The sequence below is a fragment of the Mustelus asterias genome, chromosome 18, assembly GCF_964213995.1.
Source record: "Mustelus asterias chromosome 18, sMusAst1.hap1.1, whole genome shotgun sequence".
Taxonomy (NCBI): Eukaryota; Metazoa; Chordata; class Chondrichthyes; order Carcharhiniformes; family Triakidae; genus Mustelus; species Mustelus asterias.
This window is the reverse complement of record NC_135818.1, coordinates 49890499-49908610: the sequence shown is the minus strand read 5'-3', so window position 1 is coordinate 49908610 and position 18112 is coordinate 49890499. Positions and strand designations below refer to the sequence as shown.

The 18112-nt window shown below is 42.4% G+C and overlaps 1 protein-coding gene across 1 annotated transcript in view; it reads right to left on the bottom strand.

Moving 5' to 3' along the window:
• The window catches only part of gch1 (GTP cyclohydrolase 1), a 45554-nt gene that overhangs the window by 9776 nt on the left and 17666 nt on the right, over positions 1-18112 (bottom strand). Inside the window, exons 2-3 of the mRNA XM_078233894.1 lie at positions 3898-4007; positions 829-884 (exon numbers count right to left, since the gene is read on the bottom strand). Of these exons, the coding sequence (XP_078090020.1) occupies positions 829-884; positions 3898-4007 (166 nt within the window). The remainder of the gene's footprint in view (positions 1-828; positions 885-3897; positions 4008-18112) is intronic.

Here is an 18112-nt window from a genome sequence, read left to right as displayed (position 1 = left end):
GTCACAAAACTAGCAAGTCACAAATCTGATCAATAAGTGCAGATGTAATGTACCTTGCAGGTGAACTAATTTAAATAATGAATCTAGCAATACACCAATAATTATATTGTGATTACTTAAAGAAAGCAGAGCCTCAGTTTGTTTTAAATTTTTGTAACTCCCTTTGGAAAGCTAAATATACCAGAGAAGAATCTGACCATAAATTACTTTTTCAGAATAAAACTGATCAAAGGGGCAGCATGGTGGCACAGTGGTTAGCACAGTTGCCTCACAGCGCCAGGGACCTGGGTTCAATTCCGGCCTCAGGTCAGTGTGTGTGGAGTTTGCACATTCTCCCCGGGTCTGCGTGGGTTTCCTCCGGGTGCTCTGGTTTCCTCCCACAGTCCGGGTTAGATTGATTGGCCATGCTAAATTAACCCTAGTGTCAGGGGGATCAGCAGGGTAAATATGTAGGGTTATGGGAATAGGGCCTGGGTGGTGTAGTGGTCAGTTCAGACTTGATGGTCCGAATGGCCTCCTTCTGCACTGTAGGGATTCTATGATCTAAAGAAAGATGGAAGATGTACCTAAATGCAGCTTAAATCTAAAGTTATCTGCCTAATCCTAAATATGTTTTTAAACTTGTGATTAATAAGAAATGTTATTTAATCATTATGTAAAAATTCACAATTTTGTTAGACATTTTTAACATGTATTTTCCTCCAATGTTTTCAGTAAAATTCAAATATAACAATTTAAGGTGAAAAATGAGAAGAAAAGCAAAATAATAAATCGACTAGGGGAAACTATGCCCTAATCGACCCTCAGCCATAGCCAATCAGAACTTACCTGGCTAGCTTGCTGAGACCAAGGAGTCGTTTTTCAGGTAGATAACCTATATGTACCTACAGAATGGAAAGAAAACATTGACTACACCTGACCACACACAGAAGGGACCGAGAACATTCTCAGCCAGGTCAAAATTGAAGTATCTATAGGCAAGAGAGATGCTGACGTTTTCTGATGGGTCCCAAATCAGTATGAGGCCAAATGTGTGCAATGGGATGACCATGCAATCATAAGCAGCCTTTTGGAATAAATAGCAAGCTGTGAGTAACACGGCTTCAGGGAAAACTGCTCATTCAACTACAAGCCAATGAACTAAACTACACAAGAGTACCGATTTTCTAAAGCTAGCAGCAGCCAGTGCTGTATATCTCAAGTCTTTGGCAAAACATTCATTACAAAAGGTTTCCAGTAATAATGGTTTTGTGTATCTAGGGTGATGACACATGTTCATATGGGTACATTACGAGTACACCATTATGTCATTATATTCAGCATGTGGAATGACTAAAAACAAAAGCAAATTTTATTTTGTTACCAAGAAAAATTGACACACACACATGCACCATATTGCAGCAGCTTTAGTGTTAGTTTTCTAGCTTCTGTCTAACCAAAGACTTAGGGTATTGACACAGATAACAGCAGTATGAGAAATGCAGCCTTTTGTTTCGTCGAGTGCCATCTCCAGTCTAGTTTTGAACAGTGAGCACTCAACTGAAACTACCAGCGTCTATCAACTCCCATCTGTTGTATCTGTCTTTGTCACAGGCACTTGGACCTAGTTACCTGGCTAACTTGCTCACTCCTATAACTTTTCTGTTTGGTAAATAACCAATTGAAACCTGAAAAAAAGGAGACAATTTCAAAGTCAAAGAATTTTATGTTTAACAGATTATATTAGTAACTTTGGATTGTGAACATGTAGCATATAATTGAGGAAAAGGACAAATAAATTTATTTGCGCTTCAGCAGGATTGATCTTCGTCCAAGAGAGCTTAACATTTTATTAAAAAAGGGTCATTTCAACATCTGTTAGCCATTTCTTTGCTTATACCAACTCTTCCATCTTCGATCATTTCCCTCAATATTAGGTGACATAACAACAGGGTACAGCTGAAGGCAACTATATTTGAAGCCAGATTTCTTAAACTTTGACTTGGTGGCAACCGCAGACATAGAAAGATCTGAAAAAAAATAGTACTGATGTGCCAAAACCAAGCCAAGAGATAGATTGCCCTCAGCCGGGAACCCAGGTTCAACCAACAAGCCCATTCAGAAAGTTGTAGCAACTTTGCATTGGAACACCTTAGCTGAACAACAAGCCTTCATTACACAATGTATTTATAACTGTTAATATTTAAAGAACACCCTGGCAACTCCAGTGGCCTAAAAGAAAAGTCAGCACAAGAGGCCAAAAACCAGAGGAATGAGAAATAACAATTATTCAGAATAACTGAAGTGAGAAACACCAAGAAAACTGCAATGAAATGTAAACACTAAAACCCTGTTTTCTGTTTAAACTTGTATGTAAATTCCACTTCAACAACTTTCCTATTATCTAGGGTGGGGGCGTGTGGGGGGAGTTGAATCCCCTTGGAGTAAATGTGGCAGGATATTATTTCCATCTAACTCTTATTTTAAAATCAAAGAAAATCACATACTTTATGAATAACCCGGCGATATAATGCTGCATTTTAAAATTACATTAATTTGCATGTAGGAACATTGCAGCCAATTGGCCAATTTTACCCAAATCAAGTTCAAAAGAATACACATAAACCCATTAAAACAAACAGCTATCTACAGATATGTTCAGAGTGAAGGGCATTCAATCCCTAAAAATCAAATCTTTTAAAAATTCCTTTCACTTATAACTTATACCATGCAATGACTGCAATCGTACAAACATGTTGTGAGTAAATTGCCAGATCTGCTATGTATCCTCTGACAGTAGGTCAGGTGGATTGTATTTTTATAGATTGGAATATTTATTACACCATTTAACAAATACTGTATTGTTCTGCTACTAAATTACAGCTATGTGTGACAGTGTGTCGCAATAAGGCTTCAGGGTTAATTGAGCATCTTCCTGCTTCAATTTTACAGATCCCCAGGTCAGCAAGAAGTCACTTTTTGAAATGTGCAACATGGGATAAATTTACTGTGGCTGAGGAAGTTTCTCTGTACATTCAGCCCACCGAGCGTGACACAAGATTTGCCTGTGGGATATCTGAAGTGTGATGGACACATCTCAAACCTACTTTTCGATTTGTGCGGATGCATGTTGCACTTTAAGTTAATGTCAATTGAAAACATCTTTGTTTAAAAACATTAGTCATCAACTCAGAAACGTTCACTGTTTCAACTGAGTGTACAGCTAAACATCGATTCAATTCCAGGATTATATCTTCCTGCTGCAGTTACTTCCAGGAAATACTCGCCTATTAACAAAGGCGAAGGGAGAATGAACAAAGATAAATTGACACAGGAGTGAGAATATTGCTAAACCAAATCCTTCAGCTGAGTAAGGAGAGTAGAATTATAAGGGTAACACAACATTAAAGCTTATTTTGACCAGGAAGTGAAGAGAATGGGTTTCTATTAAATATCAACTAAAAATTCCTGGAACAAAGTAATTGATATTGAATTGTTTCCGTAGGCAATGATAGCTTATGAACAAACATCCCTTTGCAGAGTTCAATGGGTTAAATACGAAGGGAACATGTAATCTGTTCTTGTCATTTACTGCTATGATTTCCAGCATAGATAAGGTTCTGTCTATTGTGATCTAGTTCAGTTCAGTGACATCTGCCCTGGAGCATTTCTTTAATCTACAAAGTGTTTCGAAATAAATGTCAAGAGCTTCTCCCATAGTCAAGATGTTGAGGGGGAAATGAACCCAATACCCTTGACGAAAATTAATATTTGCATTTCTTCCAAAAAAAAGCTCAAGCCAAGTTTAGGAACTGCGGTTCATGTCACAAAACATTCCATTCCTCGATGTTGCTTACTTTACAGCATGCCTTAATGAATATAGATACTCAACACAAAACAGATATTTGGTTCACTTACCTTTCCAATAAATGGAACTAAGTGGTGTTCACACATTGAAAACATGTCAATATCCTTCACTATTACCATTTCATCATGGTCTTCGTCAAATATGGCATCATTCAAAATATCTGAAAATAAAAGGATACGTCACATATTAATAAACAGGACTGATTACACTTTTTGCTACCAGTCACCCAATGCAAACTGGAGATTGGGTGGGGGGGGGGGGGGGAGAAGGCGTGTAGGTTGCTAAATAAGAACGTGCGAAAAAGGTGGAATTGGCCAAAAGGCACATGGAGTCTGTCCAACCATTCAATAAGATCATGGTTGATCTCATCTTGGTCTCGCCTCCATTTCCCTTTTAGTGTTCCCCATAATCCTCGGCTCCCCTATATTTCAATAAGATATCAATTCCTCTGCTTCCACAACTCTCTGGAATAGAAAATTCCAAAGGTTAACGACCATCAGAAGACATTCCTCCTAATCTCACTCTTAAATGAGAGACTCCTTATTCTGAAACTGACCCGCCACTCTCAGTTCCTAGATACCCAGCAAGGATGTTAGATTCCCAAGGGGTTGGGGGTAGAGTAGTGGCTTAGATTGAGGCTGACTGATAGAAAGCAGAGGGTTGGGATAAATGGGTCCTCCTCCAGTTGGCAACTAGTGGGATCTGCAGGGTTCAGTTCTTGGACCATAGCTATTTACAAATCTATTTCAATGATCTACAAGCAAGGACAGAGTGTAACATTGTGACATTTGCTGACAACACGAAAATAGGTTGGAAAGCAGGCTCTGATGAGGAGATTAAAAATTTACAAATGGATATTGACAGGCTAGGGGAATGGGCCAGAATTCAAGACACAGATAAGGAGAAGCTACTTCTCAGAGGGTTGTGAATTTATGGAACTCTCTGCCCCAGAGCGCAGTGGATGCAGAATCAGTGGATTCGAGAAAGAGATAGATAAACATTTGATCAAGAGCGGGATAAAGGGCTATGTGGAAAAGGCAGGGAAGTGGAGTTAGGAGGAGATGGAGATCAGCCATGCTCATCATAGAATGGCGGAGTGGGCTTGAGGGCTGAATTGCCTGCTCTCGCTCCTATGTTCCTATTCTCCTATCATCTATTCTGTCAAGACACCTCTGAATCCTATGTCTTTAAATAAGATTGCTTCTCATTCTTCTAAACTCCAAAGAGTATAGGCCCAACCTGTTCAACTTTTCCTCATTAGGCAATCCTTTCATCCCAGGAATTAACTTCTCGGAACTACCTCCAACACAAGTATATCCCCCCTTAACTAGGGAGACTGAAACTCTACACAATACTCTAGGTATAGTCTCACCTATGCCTATACAGTCATATCAAGACTTTTCTACTTTTATATTTCATCCTACACCCAGATCATTCTTCCCATCTTGCAATACAAAAACAGTTCAAACCAAAACATGACCAACATTTTCTGAAAATGGGACCATAGTTTATTGCTTGTCCTCTACCCCCTCCTTCTCTATAACTCTTGTTGTGTGTTTGACACAATTGACTATGCCATTTTTCAACTCTTATTGGCCTTTGTTCGCGTCAGTTAAACTCTCCTTGCATTTGTACATATCCAAATTTAGGCTGAGGCTTTGCTGGCTACCGCACCCCTACCCCTCCCTGTACAGTTATTTCGAGATTCCCTGAGGATTTATGCAGGCCACTCCCTCATCTGCATCCTGCTCCTCAGGATTTAGATTTAACAAGTACAATGGTGCCTTTCTCTACTTCTGCACCATCTGTGTGCGTGTTGTCAGATTGTAAGATTTTTTTTTTAAAAAAGAGAAAACTTGAACATAAATGATGCGTTTCAGGATCTCAAAACTTTGTAAAGTACTTCACACTCATAAGAACATAAGAAATAGGAGCAGGAGTAGGCCATCTAGCCCCTCGAGCCTGCCCCGCCATTCAATAAGATCATGGCTGATCTGACGTGGATCAGTACCACTTACCCGCCTGATCCCCATAACCCTTAATTCCCTTACCGATCAGGAATCCATCCATCCGCGTTTTAAACATATTCAGCGAGGTAGCCTCCACCACCTCAGTGGGCAGAGAATTCCAGAGATTCACCACCCTCTGGGAGAAGAAGTTCCTCCTCAACTCTGTCTTAAACCGACCCCCCTTTATTTTGAGGCTGTGTCCTCTAGTTTTAACTTCCTTACTAAGTGGAAAGAATCTCTCCGCCTCCACCCTATCCAGCCCCCGCATTATCTTATAAGTCTCCATAAGATCCCCCCTCATCCTTCTAAACTCCAACGAGTACAAACCCAATCTCCTCAGCCTCTCCTCATAATCCAAACCCCTCATCTCCGGTATCAACCTGGTGAACCTTCTCTGCACTCCCTCCAATGCCAATATATCCTTCCTCATACAAGGGGACCAATACTGCACACAGTATTCCAGCTGCGGCCTCACCAATGCCCTGTACAGGTGCATCAAGACATCCCTGCTTTTATATTCTATCCCCTTCGCAATATAGGCCAACATCCCATTTGCCTTCTTGATCACCTGTTGTACCTGCAGACTGGGCTTTTGCGTCTCATGCACAAGGACCCCCAGGTCCCTTTGCACGGTAGCATGTTTTAATTTGTTTCCATTGAGATAGTAATCCCATTTGTTATTATTTCCTCCAAAGTGTATAACCTCGCATTTCTCAACGTTATACTCCATTTGCCATATCCTCGCCCACTCACTCAGCCTGTCCAAATCTCTCTGCAGATCTTCTCCGTCCTCCACACGATTCACTTTTCCACTTATCTTTGTGTCGTCTGCAAACTTCGTTACCCTACACTCCGTCCCCTCCTCCAGATCATCTATATAAATGGTAAATAGTTGCGGCCCGAGTACCGATCCCTGCGGCACGCCACTAGTCACCTTCCTCCAACCGGAAAAACACCCATTTATTCCGACTCTTTGCTTCCTGTCGGATAGCCAGTCCCCAATCCACTTTAACACACTACCCCCAACTCCGTGTGCCCTAATCTTCTTCAGTAGCCTTTTATGGGGCACCTTATCAAACGCCTTTTGGAAATCCAAAAACACCGCATCCACCGGTTCTCCTCCATCAACCGCCCTAGTCACATCTTCATAAAAATCCAACATGTTCGTCAAGCACGACTTTCCCCTCATGAATCCATGCTGCGTCTGATTGATCGAACCATTTCTATCCAGATGCCCTGCTATCTCCTCTTTAATAATGGATTCCAGCATTTTCCCTACTACAGACGTTAAGCTGACCGGCCTATAGTTACCCGCCTTTTGTCTCCTTCCTTTTTTAAACAGCGGCGTAACATTAGCCGTTTTCCAATCAACCGGCACTACCCCAGAATGCAACGAGTTTTGATAAATAATCACTAACGCATCCACTATTACCTCTGACATTTCTTTCAATACCCTGGGATGCATTCCATCCGGACCCGGGGACTTATCCACCTTCAGTCCCATTAGTCTACCCAGCACTGCCTCTCTGGTAACATTAATGGTATTAAGTATTTCTCCTGCTGCCAACCCTCTATCGTTAATATTTGGCAAACTATTTGTGTCCTCCACCGTGAAGACCGACACAAAAAACTTATTTAAAGACTCAGCCATATCCTCATTTCCCACTATTAACTCCCCCCTCTCGTCCTCCAAGGGTCCAACATTCACTCTAGCCACTCTATTCCTTTTTATATATTTATAAAAACTTTTACTATCATTTTTTATATTAATTGCTAGCCGAGCTTCATAGTCTATCCTTCCTTTCTTTATCGCTTTCTTAGTCTCTCTTTGTTGTTTCTTAAATTTTTCCCAATCACTTGTTTCTCCACTATTTTTGGCCACTCTGTACGCAGCTGTTTTTATTTTAATACTCTCCTTTATTTCCTTCGTTATCCACGGCTGGTTCTCCCTTTTCTTACAATCCTTGTTTTTTGCTGGAATATATTTTTGCTGAGAACTGAAAAGGATCTCCTTAAAAATCCTCCACTGTTCCTCAGCTATCCTACCTGCCAGCCTGCTCTCCCAGTCTACCTTAGCCAATTCATCCCTCATCCTATCATATTTCCCTCTGTTCAAACAGAGGACACTGGTTTGGGACCAAACTTTCTCCTCTTCCATCTGAATCAGAAATTCGACCATATTGTGGTCACTAGACCCAAGAGGGTCCTTCACAATAAGATCCTTAATTCTACCTACCTCGTTACACAATACCAGATCCAAAATAGCTCGTTCCCTCGTCGGTTCCGTAACATGCTGTTCAAGGAAACTATCTCGACAGCATTCTAAGAACTCTTCCTCCATTCCACCCTTACCGACTTGAGTCTGCCAGTCAATGTGCATGTTGAAGTCCCCCATGATTATTGCCGTTCCGTTTTTACACGCATCCCTTATCTGCTTGTTTATAGCCCTCCCTACCTCAACATTATTATTTGGGGGCCTATATACCACACCTACTAGTGTCTTTCTCCCTCTACTATTCCTCATCTCTACCCATAATGATTCCACGTTTTGTTCCTCAGAGCATCCTCTGCATCCTCCACCCCATCAATTAGTTCCTTGATCCTAGTCAACTCTTCTAGCTCCCCTCCCCCCAACCTATCTAGTTTAAATTCTCCCCAGTAACCTTAGCCAACCTACCGGCCAGGATATTGGTCCCCGTGTGATTCAAGTTCCACCCGTTTTTTGTATACAGATCACCCCTGCCCCTAAAGAGGTCCCAATGGTCCAGGAACCTGAATCCCTGCCCCCTGCACCAGTCCCTCAGCCACACATTCATCTTCCACCTCACTCCATTCCTGCCCTCACCTTCCCGTGGCACAGGCAGTAATCCTGAGATTACTACCTTTGCTTTCCTCTTTCTCAGCTGTCTCCCTAATTCCCTGTACTCCCTTTTCATGACCCCTTCTCCCTTCCTACCCACATCAGCGGTACCAATATGTACCGCTACCTCAGGCTCCTCTCCCTCCCACCTCAGGATTTCCGGGACGCGACTAGCGACATCCTGGATCCCGGCCCCAGGGAGGCAGACCACCATGCGAGAATCCCGCCTACCTCCGCAGAAACGCCTGTCAGTCCCCTTCACCATCGAGTCCCCGATTAATACCGCCTTCCTCCTCTTTTCCTTAGCCCTCTGAGTTACAGGGCTGGACTCCACTGCGGAGACACGGCCACTGCTGCTTCCCCCAGGCGGGCTGTCCCCCCCAGCAGTACTCAAGCAGGAGTACTTGTTGTGCAGGGGCAAATCCACTGGGGTGCTCTCAACCACCCTAGCCTTACCCTTCCTGGCCATCACCCACTTGGCCTCCTCCCGTTGCCCTGGTGTGACCACCTGATGATAGCTCTTGTCTATCACCTCCTCATTCTCCCTCATCAGCCTAAGATCCTCGAGCTGCAGTTCCAGCTCCCTAACACGGTCCCTCAGGAACCGCAGCTCGACACACCCCTCACAGATGTGGATGTCCGGGAGGCCAGATGCCTCCAGGACCTCCCACATCCTACACTGGGAACAACACACTGGTTTCACACTCATACTGGACACTTTATGTCAAGTAAGACAGTGAAAAGTTAATAAGAGTGTAAGGAAACAAAAACTCACCCCTGCTCGTCCAAGCCCTGTGAGCCAAAGCCCTGACAGCTCACTCAACTTCCCACTCACTCTGCTGCCCGCTACGATGCTGCCCGCTGTATACTTTGGTGCGCTTTTAAACCCTCCAAAAACTTCCCCAGGCCTCTCCTGGCCCGACTTCCGGTTTTGAAAAAAACCTCCGATTTTAAACCCAAAATTAACTGAAAAAATAAATAATTAATTAAAGTCAGAAAACCCACTCTCTTACCCTCAGCCTGCTCCTGGGAACAAATCCCTGATATTAACAACTGATATTAAACCCAAACAACTGAGATTAAACCCAAAACAACTGAGATTAAACCCAGAACAACTGAGATTAAACCCAAACAACTGAGATTAAACCCAAACAACTGAGATTAAACCCAAAACAACTGAGATTAAACCCAAACAACTGAGATTAAACCCAAACAACTGAGATTAAACCCAAACAACTGAGATTAAACCCAAACAACTGAGATTAAACCCAAACAACTGAGATTAAACCCAAACAACTGAGATTAAATCCACAAAAACTGAGATTCAATCCACAACAACTGAGATTCAATCCAAACAACTGGGATTAAACCCAAACAACTGACATTAAACCCAAACAACTGAGATTAAAACCAAACAACTGAGATTAAACCCAAACAACTGAGATTAAACCCAAACAACTGAGATTAAACCCAAACAACTGAGATTAAACCCAAACAACTGAGATTAAACCCAAACAACTGAGATTAAACCCAAACAACTGATATTAAACCCAAACAACTGAGATTAAACCCAAACAACTGAGATTAAACCCAAACAACTGAGATTAAACCCAAACAACTGAGATTAAACCCAAACAACTGAGATTAAACCCAAACAACTGAGATTAAACCCAAACAACTGAGATTAAACCCAAACAACTGAGATTAAACCCAAACAACTGAGATTAAACCCAAACAACTGAGATTAAACCCAAACAACTGAGATTAAACCCAAACAACTGAGATTAAACCCAAACAACTGAGATTAAACCCAAAACAACTGAGATTAAACCCAAACAACTGAGATTAAACCCAAACAACTGAGATTAAACCCAAACAACTGAGATTAAACCCAAACAACTGAGATTAAACCCAAACAACTGAGATTAAACCCAAACAACTGAGATTAAACCCAAACAACTGAAACTAAATCCAAACAACTGATATTGAACCCAAACAACTGAGATTAAACCCAAACAACCGATACTAAATCCAAACAACTGATATTAAACCCAAACAACTGATACTAAATCCAAACAACTGATATTAAACCCAAACAACACTCAATTAAATATTGCTCCAAGATAGGGAACCATAGTAGCCAATTTGCGCGTAACATGGTCCCAAGAACTGTAAATGAGACAAATGATCAGAATCTATTGTGTTGTGGTTTGTTAGTTAGAACAGAAAACTTCTGCTCTTTTTTGAACAGTGTCACAAGATCATTCACATCTACCCGATAAGCCTTTAGCATCTTATCCAAAAGATCGCACCTCTGAACATGCAGCATTCCCTTAGCATTGCATTGAAACAACAACCAGTCTTGAATAAGTCACTTTCTCCAGTTTAGCCTCGGGAAGATTGAAACCATCGTTTATGGCTCTTGCTGCAAACTGCACTGCCTTGGCATTGGTTCCATCCCCCTCCACCACCACTGCCCGTGGTCAAGTCACACAGTTTGCACCTTTGGTTCCTTACAATCCATTAAAAGTTAAGCCCGGCTTCTAGCCCCATACCTTTTCAGTCAGATATGCTTTTTCATAGTGACAACACAGCTCACCTCCACTCCTAGTTTAGCCTCATGTCTTCAGCAGTTCTAATCTGGATTTCACCAGCTAGCCTCTTATGCCATTCTCCATAAACTCAACTCCCAACATCCAAATTTCTACTGCTTCTGTCATGACCTTCTCAGTTCAGCAGCTGCAAGAGAAATGCCATGAACAAAGGAGACCACATATCACCTTCATCAATCTCACCAAGACATTTGACCATGTGAGCAGAGGTGGTCTATGTTCCAGAGAGAATCGGTTGCCCTCCAAAGCTGTTCAATGTGATCTCCTCTTTCCATGACAAAATGATGGACAAGGTCAGCTAGAATTGGGGCAACATTGAAACCTTTGGATATCCACAGGGGAGTCAAATAGGATTGTGTTCTAGCACTGAGACTTATCGGCATATTCTTCACTTTTCTGCTATCACATGCCTTCAGATTATCTACTTACATACAAGGACTGATAGATGAGCAAATTTAAACATCTTTTTAAGTCTCAAGACAAAGATACGCCAAGTCCTCATCAGACAGTTGGTGGGGGGGCAATTCTCTGATCCCGCTGCACTAATCTTTTAGCACAGCGGGCCAGGAGAACTTTGCAGCAGGCAATGCGCAGGATTCGTGCATGCTTTCCCACCATGATAGTGTCTCCCAGCATCGGATTTCCGGCGGCGTCTGCTCTGCACTGGAAATCAGCAGGAAGGTGGGGCAAGTATTTAAATGCTCATTTTAATCTAATTTAAATGCTGTTAGCATCTCCACCTTCCGCCACTTTTCACTCGAGAGGAGTTTAGAGTAGCTCCTCACTTTCGGGGAACTAGTGGCTCGACCCCACGGGAGTGAAGGGGGAGCAATCAGGGTCCCTCAGAGGGTCAGTCAGCAGGGGTTTGTCCCTGGGCATTGGCACCCTGGCAGTGCCAGCCCATACTCCCCGTCACAGCCCAAAGCAGAGAGTCAGCATTGCGGGGGTCGTGAGGCTGGCCAGCGATCGGGCCGTGTGGCCGGTAGTGCGGGGCCACTGCGCATGCAATGATCTCGGCTCTGACAGATTGGCGCATGCGCAGTAGCCCACTCAGCACGCTGATTTCAGCCTCTCCAGCGGGAATAGACCCGCCCCCTGAAATCTAATGATATTCACGCTGGAGGACTCTGCAGTGCACAGTGTGGGAGATTCTTTGAACTTCCATGGAAAAAAACAGCGTGAATTATTCCAGTTTTCACGCGAATTCGACACTTCACATTTTTTTGGGAGAATTCAGCCCTTGCTCTCTGCTGACACTCTCAGGTCTGTAAAGAATTTGGTTTGACCATCAGTACCAGGATGACAAATATCATGGCCCAGATGTTGTCATGCCACCACACTATCAGCATTAGCAATATGAGGTCAGACCTTGTTGATAGCTTCACATATCTAAGCTCCAACCACCAGCCTTCTGAGACACGCACACAACAAGAACTGCAGTTGTTATATGCAAACTCAGTAGGTGAATGTGGAACAACAGCAACCTGACAGACGGTGTGGCCAAATTCCCCTCCAACTCATTTTTCAAGTTTGCTGATGACACCAACATGTACAGGAAAGAGATAGAGAATCTGGTAAACTGGTGCAATGACAATGATCTCTCCCTCAATGTTAACAAAAAAGAAGAAGATAGTCATCGACTTCAGGAAGCATAGTGGAGGACATGCCCCTGTCTACATCAATAGGGATGAAATGGAAATGACCGAGAGCTTCAAGTTTCTAGGTGTCTAGATCACCAACAACCTGTCCTGGTCCCTTCATGCCGATGCTATTGATAAGAAAGCCCACCACCACACCATAGAAAGCATTCTTTCTAGTTGTATCACAGCTTGGTATGGCTCCTGCTCTGTCCAAGACCGCAAGAAACTACAAAAGGTCATGAATCTAGCCCAATCCGTCACACAAACCAGCCTCCCATCCATTGACTGTCTACACTTCCCACTGCCTCAGAAAAGCAGCCAGCATAATTAAGGGCCCCATCCACCCTGGACATTCTCTCTTCCACCTTCTTCCGATGGGAAAAAGATACAAAAGTCTGAGGTCACGTACAAACTGACTCAAGAGCAGCTTCTTCCCTGCTGCCATCAGACTTTTGAATGGACCTACCTTACATTAAGTTGATCTTTCTCTACACCCTAACTATGACTGTAACAATATATTCTGCATCCCTTGGTTCCTTCTCCATAAACGGTATGCTTTGTCTGTATAGCGTGGAACAAACAATATTTTTCACTGTATACTAATACATGTGACAATAATAAATCAAATCAACGGCTCTATTTTCTCAGGAGGCCAAGGAAATTTGACATGTGCACTACGATGCTCACCAACTTTTATAGCTGCACCATAGAAAGCATCCTTTCAGGATGCATCACAGCTTGGTATGGCTCCTTCTCTGACCAAGACCACAAGAAACTACAAACGGTCATGAACGAAGCCCAGTCCATCTTGCAAACTGGCTTCCCATCCATTCACTCTATCTACAGTTCCTGCTTCCTTGGAAAAGCAGCCAGCACCCTAGACATATACTCTTCCACCTTCTTCCGATGGAAAAAAGATACAAGTCTGAGGTCACGTACAAACTGACTCAAGAGCAGCTTCTTCCCTGCTGCCGTCAGACTTTTGAATGGATCTACCCATATATTAAGTTAATCTTTCACTACACCCTAGCTACGACTGTAACACTACATTCTGCACCCTCTCCTTTCCTATGTATAGAGTCTTTTGTCTGTAGTGTGCGCAAGAAACAATACTTTTCACTGCATACTAACACATGTGACAATAATAAATCAAATCAAACACCAAACTGAGAGTTATCAAGCCGGAGTCTTCAGCATAATGCTCTACAGTGTTGAGACCTAGACAACATACGTTAAGCAGGAGGAAAGGTGAAACAGTTTCCACCTTTACCATCTCGGATGCATCTTCAGCACCCCTTGGCAGGACAAGCTCTTCAATTCAGAGGCCCTGGAAATGTTAATTCCTTCAGCATACACTCAATACCAAACGGATATCTGTGCTGGTTTGGCCATGCTCATCACAATGACTGTGTACCCAAAGACCTTCTGTACAATGAACTGGTCACTAGGTCACAACCATCTTGGCGTCCAGATCTCCGCCACAAGGACACCCATAAGTGAGGTATGAAGACGGCAGACATTGACACTGAACACTGGGAGACCATAACTGACAGCCATGACCTCTGGAGATTGACTGTTTGGAAGAGGGGAGCAGAAATGGCAGAAAAACAGGCTGACAAAGAGCCCAGAGTCATGAATCATGAATCTTCTCAGTCCACTGTCTTCCTATGCAGCAAATGCAGTAGAGACTGCCTTGCTAGAGTGATGCTCCTGAGTCATATCAGAGAATGCATACAGAACTGACCACCACGGTGCAAATTATCTTACGACACTACATCATGTCTCACACTGTCTCATTTTCCCGTCTTGACTTACTCACCAACACATCCAATTGGAAGCAGTACAAGGTGGAAAATGTGCAATTCCATTGAAATGCAAGGGAAACCAGTTGTTTTTTAAGAAAGTTTGAAAATGACTTTAAAGCTTGCATCACTTGTAAAAGGGTCAGTTGTACTTATAAGTCTCTTTGGGGATTATGGATGGGTAATAAATGCTGGCCCAGCCACCAATGTCCACATCCCATAAAAGAAAACTGACATTTTTCTTGGTTAATAAGAAATACTGATCCATGTGACTTGGCAATCCAACAGTACCAACAGCTGCAATTTTTTAATGTTACATGCTGCATCTCCTCCAGTGCTGACAAATGCTGTTGAAAAATGATAGACCTATCGTGATCGTGCAAGTGTTCTCCAAACCTCTGAGACAATAGAATATTCATTTTGCTCGTCATAGCAAGAGGATCGTCTCCCAATGTGAACGTGCAGCCCAGGACTATAATCTCTTGGTGCAACAACACTGCCCAAGCTCACAGAGAGAGAAGCCTCCACAATGATTGTCATGGTCTGGGAGGCAAGAGGCATTAATTCTCACCATTTTCCAAATATGTGAAAGTCATTGTTGGTTTATGCAAGAGCACCTTTAAAAGTAATGGATCACGTGACAGCTTCTGATTGGAACGATAAACTTGCATTTTATCAAGTCATTCAGTGAGACTGATCCATGGTATGTGATCTGTATTCATGTTGATTTCTGTACCATTTCCAAATCTTATAAGCAGGATTCTGATGCGTCCCTGATCTTCCTTCCAGGTAAGGAATCGAGATTTGAGCAGCAGTTTGGAGGTCTAGCAGCAGTCAGAGGACAAAATCTTTATTTGTCAAGTCCCTGACTATTGCCACCAGGGGGTCGGCCATGCTCAGGGACAGCTCCATCTGTGGGAAAGTGAGGCCCCAGTACATAAAGACCAGTGAGAATCCTCCCATGGCAAAAGAACCTGCTCTTGCTGTGGAAGCTAAATGCTACCAAAAGGTAAGAACTTGATTTGATTTATTATTGTCACATGTGTTGGGATACAGTGAAATATATTGTTTCTTGCGCACTATACGGGCAAAACAAACCGTTGATAGAGTACTTAGGAGAGAAGGAAAGAGGAGGGTGCAGAATGTAGTGTCACAGTCATAGATAGGGTGTAAAGATCAACAAAATATATGGTAGGTCCATTCAAAAGTCAGATGGCAGCAGGGAAGAAGCTGTTCTTGAGTTTTGTTGGTACATGATTTCAAGCTTTTGTATCTTTTTCCTGATGGAAGGCGGCGGAAGAGAATATGTCTGAGGTGCGTGGGGTCCTTGATTATGCTGGCTGCTTTCCCGAAGCACTTTTTAAACTTTAAATTGTATTCACTTTCTCCAGCAGATGTTCCATATTTCTGATTTAGTATTCTTGTTAAATCTCCCTGTCATGAATGTCTCTTCTCTACTAGTTGTTACATTAAAGGTTTCAATAATTTATTACTTATTTTTTCCCTCTCTTATCTCCCCAACTATTTTTGCAGCATGTTTCACTTATCGCAACGTAGGAGTTGAATGAGGAAGTGGTCTCAAAAGAGTTTGCAAGGCTCAACAATTTTTTAACAAGGAAGATCCAGGATTTAAATACAAAGTTGAAAGTCCAATCTCCAATTATGGGTGTAAACTTGTGGTTGCATTTCTTTATTGAAGTACATATGTTTTTCTACGTTATTTGTTTTCACAATAAAATTTGTGCATCTTCACTCAAACTTTTGTTCTCAGTGCTGAGGCAAATGGAAAATCTGCAACCTCAAATTCTGCTTGAAGAACTACACTTATTAATCTAAAGCACCTTCACACACACAAACATATTGTTTTGCTCAAGAAAGGAACCATGATTTATTTCACCATCATGTTTCTATCAGTGATTAACACTAACTAAATTAACACCACGGAAGTGCAAATTTCCTCTATTGCAAATATTTCAAAAACTAGCAGTTGATTGGCATCCAGGTGTAGGTTCCCATTTGAGTGAAAGGGGAAGTCAAATCAGTAATAAGCTCATTCGAATTCTTGACTAGGACCAGTTGAGCTGGTAATATCACCAATGCAGCTGGTGACCCACCGATTCCTGTAGGTAAACTGGACTTCATTTCCCAGTTGACACCTGGCTCAGCTGGTGCCAGTTCAACTGGAGGTCCCATCTGGGAGGATGTTAGGCTACAAGAAGGCTGTGTGGCCGGACACAGAAGACAGACAAACTGTTGTAAAGAACAAAAGGAGAGATGCCTGCAAAGGGAACAATAGAGAAGGCACATTACGAGGATGTGTTTAATACAGTTAAACAGGCCAGAAAGCAGGGCGAGAGAAGAGATTGAGAGTGGGACAATGCTATGGCTTCAGTTTTGTCAGAGTTAACCAGGCTGCTTAACAAGGTTTATTAAAGGAATCAGATAAAAATGTGCCTGAGGAATTTATGCCATCAAGACTGTCCTAAACCTAGCCAATGATGTTCTGTGAGAATGTGTTGTTTCAGTGAGGACTATCCCCAGGGGACTCAGGTGGATTAGAGCTACTGTTGTAGGGGATGAGGGGAACAAATCCATTGAGTGAGGAAAGTGAGAGATCCTATGTTCCAGAGGCCAAATTAAAAGCAACAAAATATTGGAATCTTGTTGGTAATGTGTTTGTTGGACAGTCATTCAGTATTTTTGGTTATTTTCAATGGTTTCTCCACAGCATTCAGAATGCAATTCAAAATCCTCATCCTCAGCTTAGTGCCTTGCTCTATCTCCATGAAACCTCCAGCCCTCAACTCTCCATTACTTTGATTCTAATCTCTTGCATACTCCCACCTTTGCACACCATTGGTAGCAGAGCCTTGATCCAACTGTCTCAAATGCCCTTCCTCCTTTTAAAGACCTCCTCAAAACCCACTTCTTTGACCAACTCTTGGTTTGCCTTCTTATGCTTCTTTCTTGCTTCTGCGTCATTTTACTATGCGTCTGACTGGGAAATGTCTTGGAAACTTGGTTTTATCTTAAAAGAGCTAGGCAAATTAAAGTTGTCGATGTTTATTAATAATGTGACATTCGAACATTACTCATAACTACAATTACATGATTATGCAGTTATGCAGCATAAATGTGTACAATTGATTGACATATCCATGACTGAATGATACGATCAGAAAATTTCTCAAGATTCCCCAAGGTCTAGTTGGAGGGTGAAAGCATTAAATTGGAGGTCATGGTTAAAATCATAAAACCAGAACACATCATACTACAGAATGGTTTTTTTGTAAATAACAAATCCAAAGATCTATATTGGCTTCTCCTTCAAGTTTCATCACT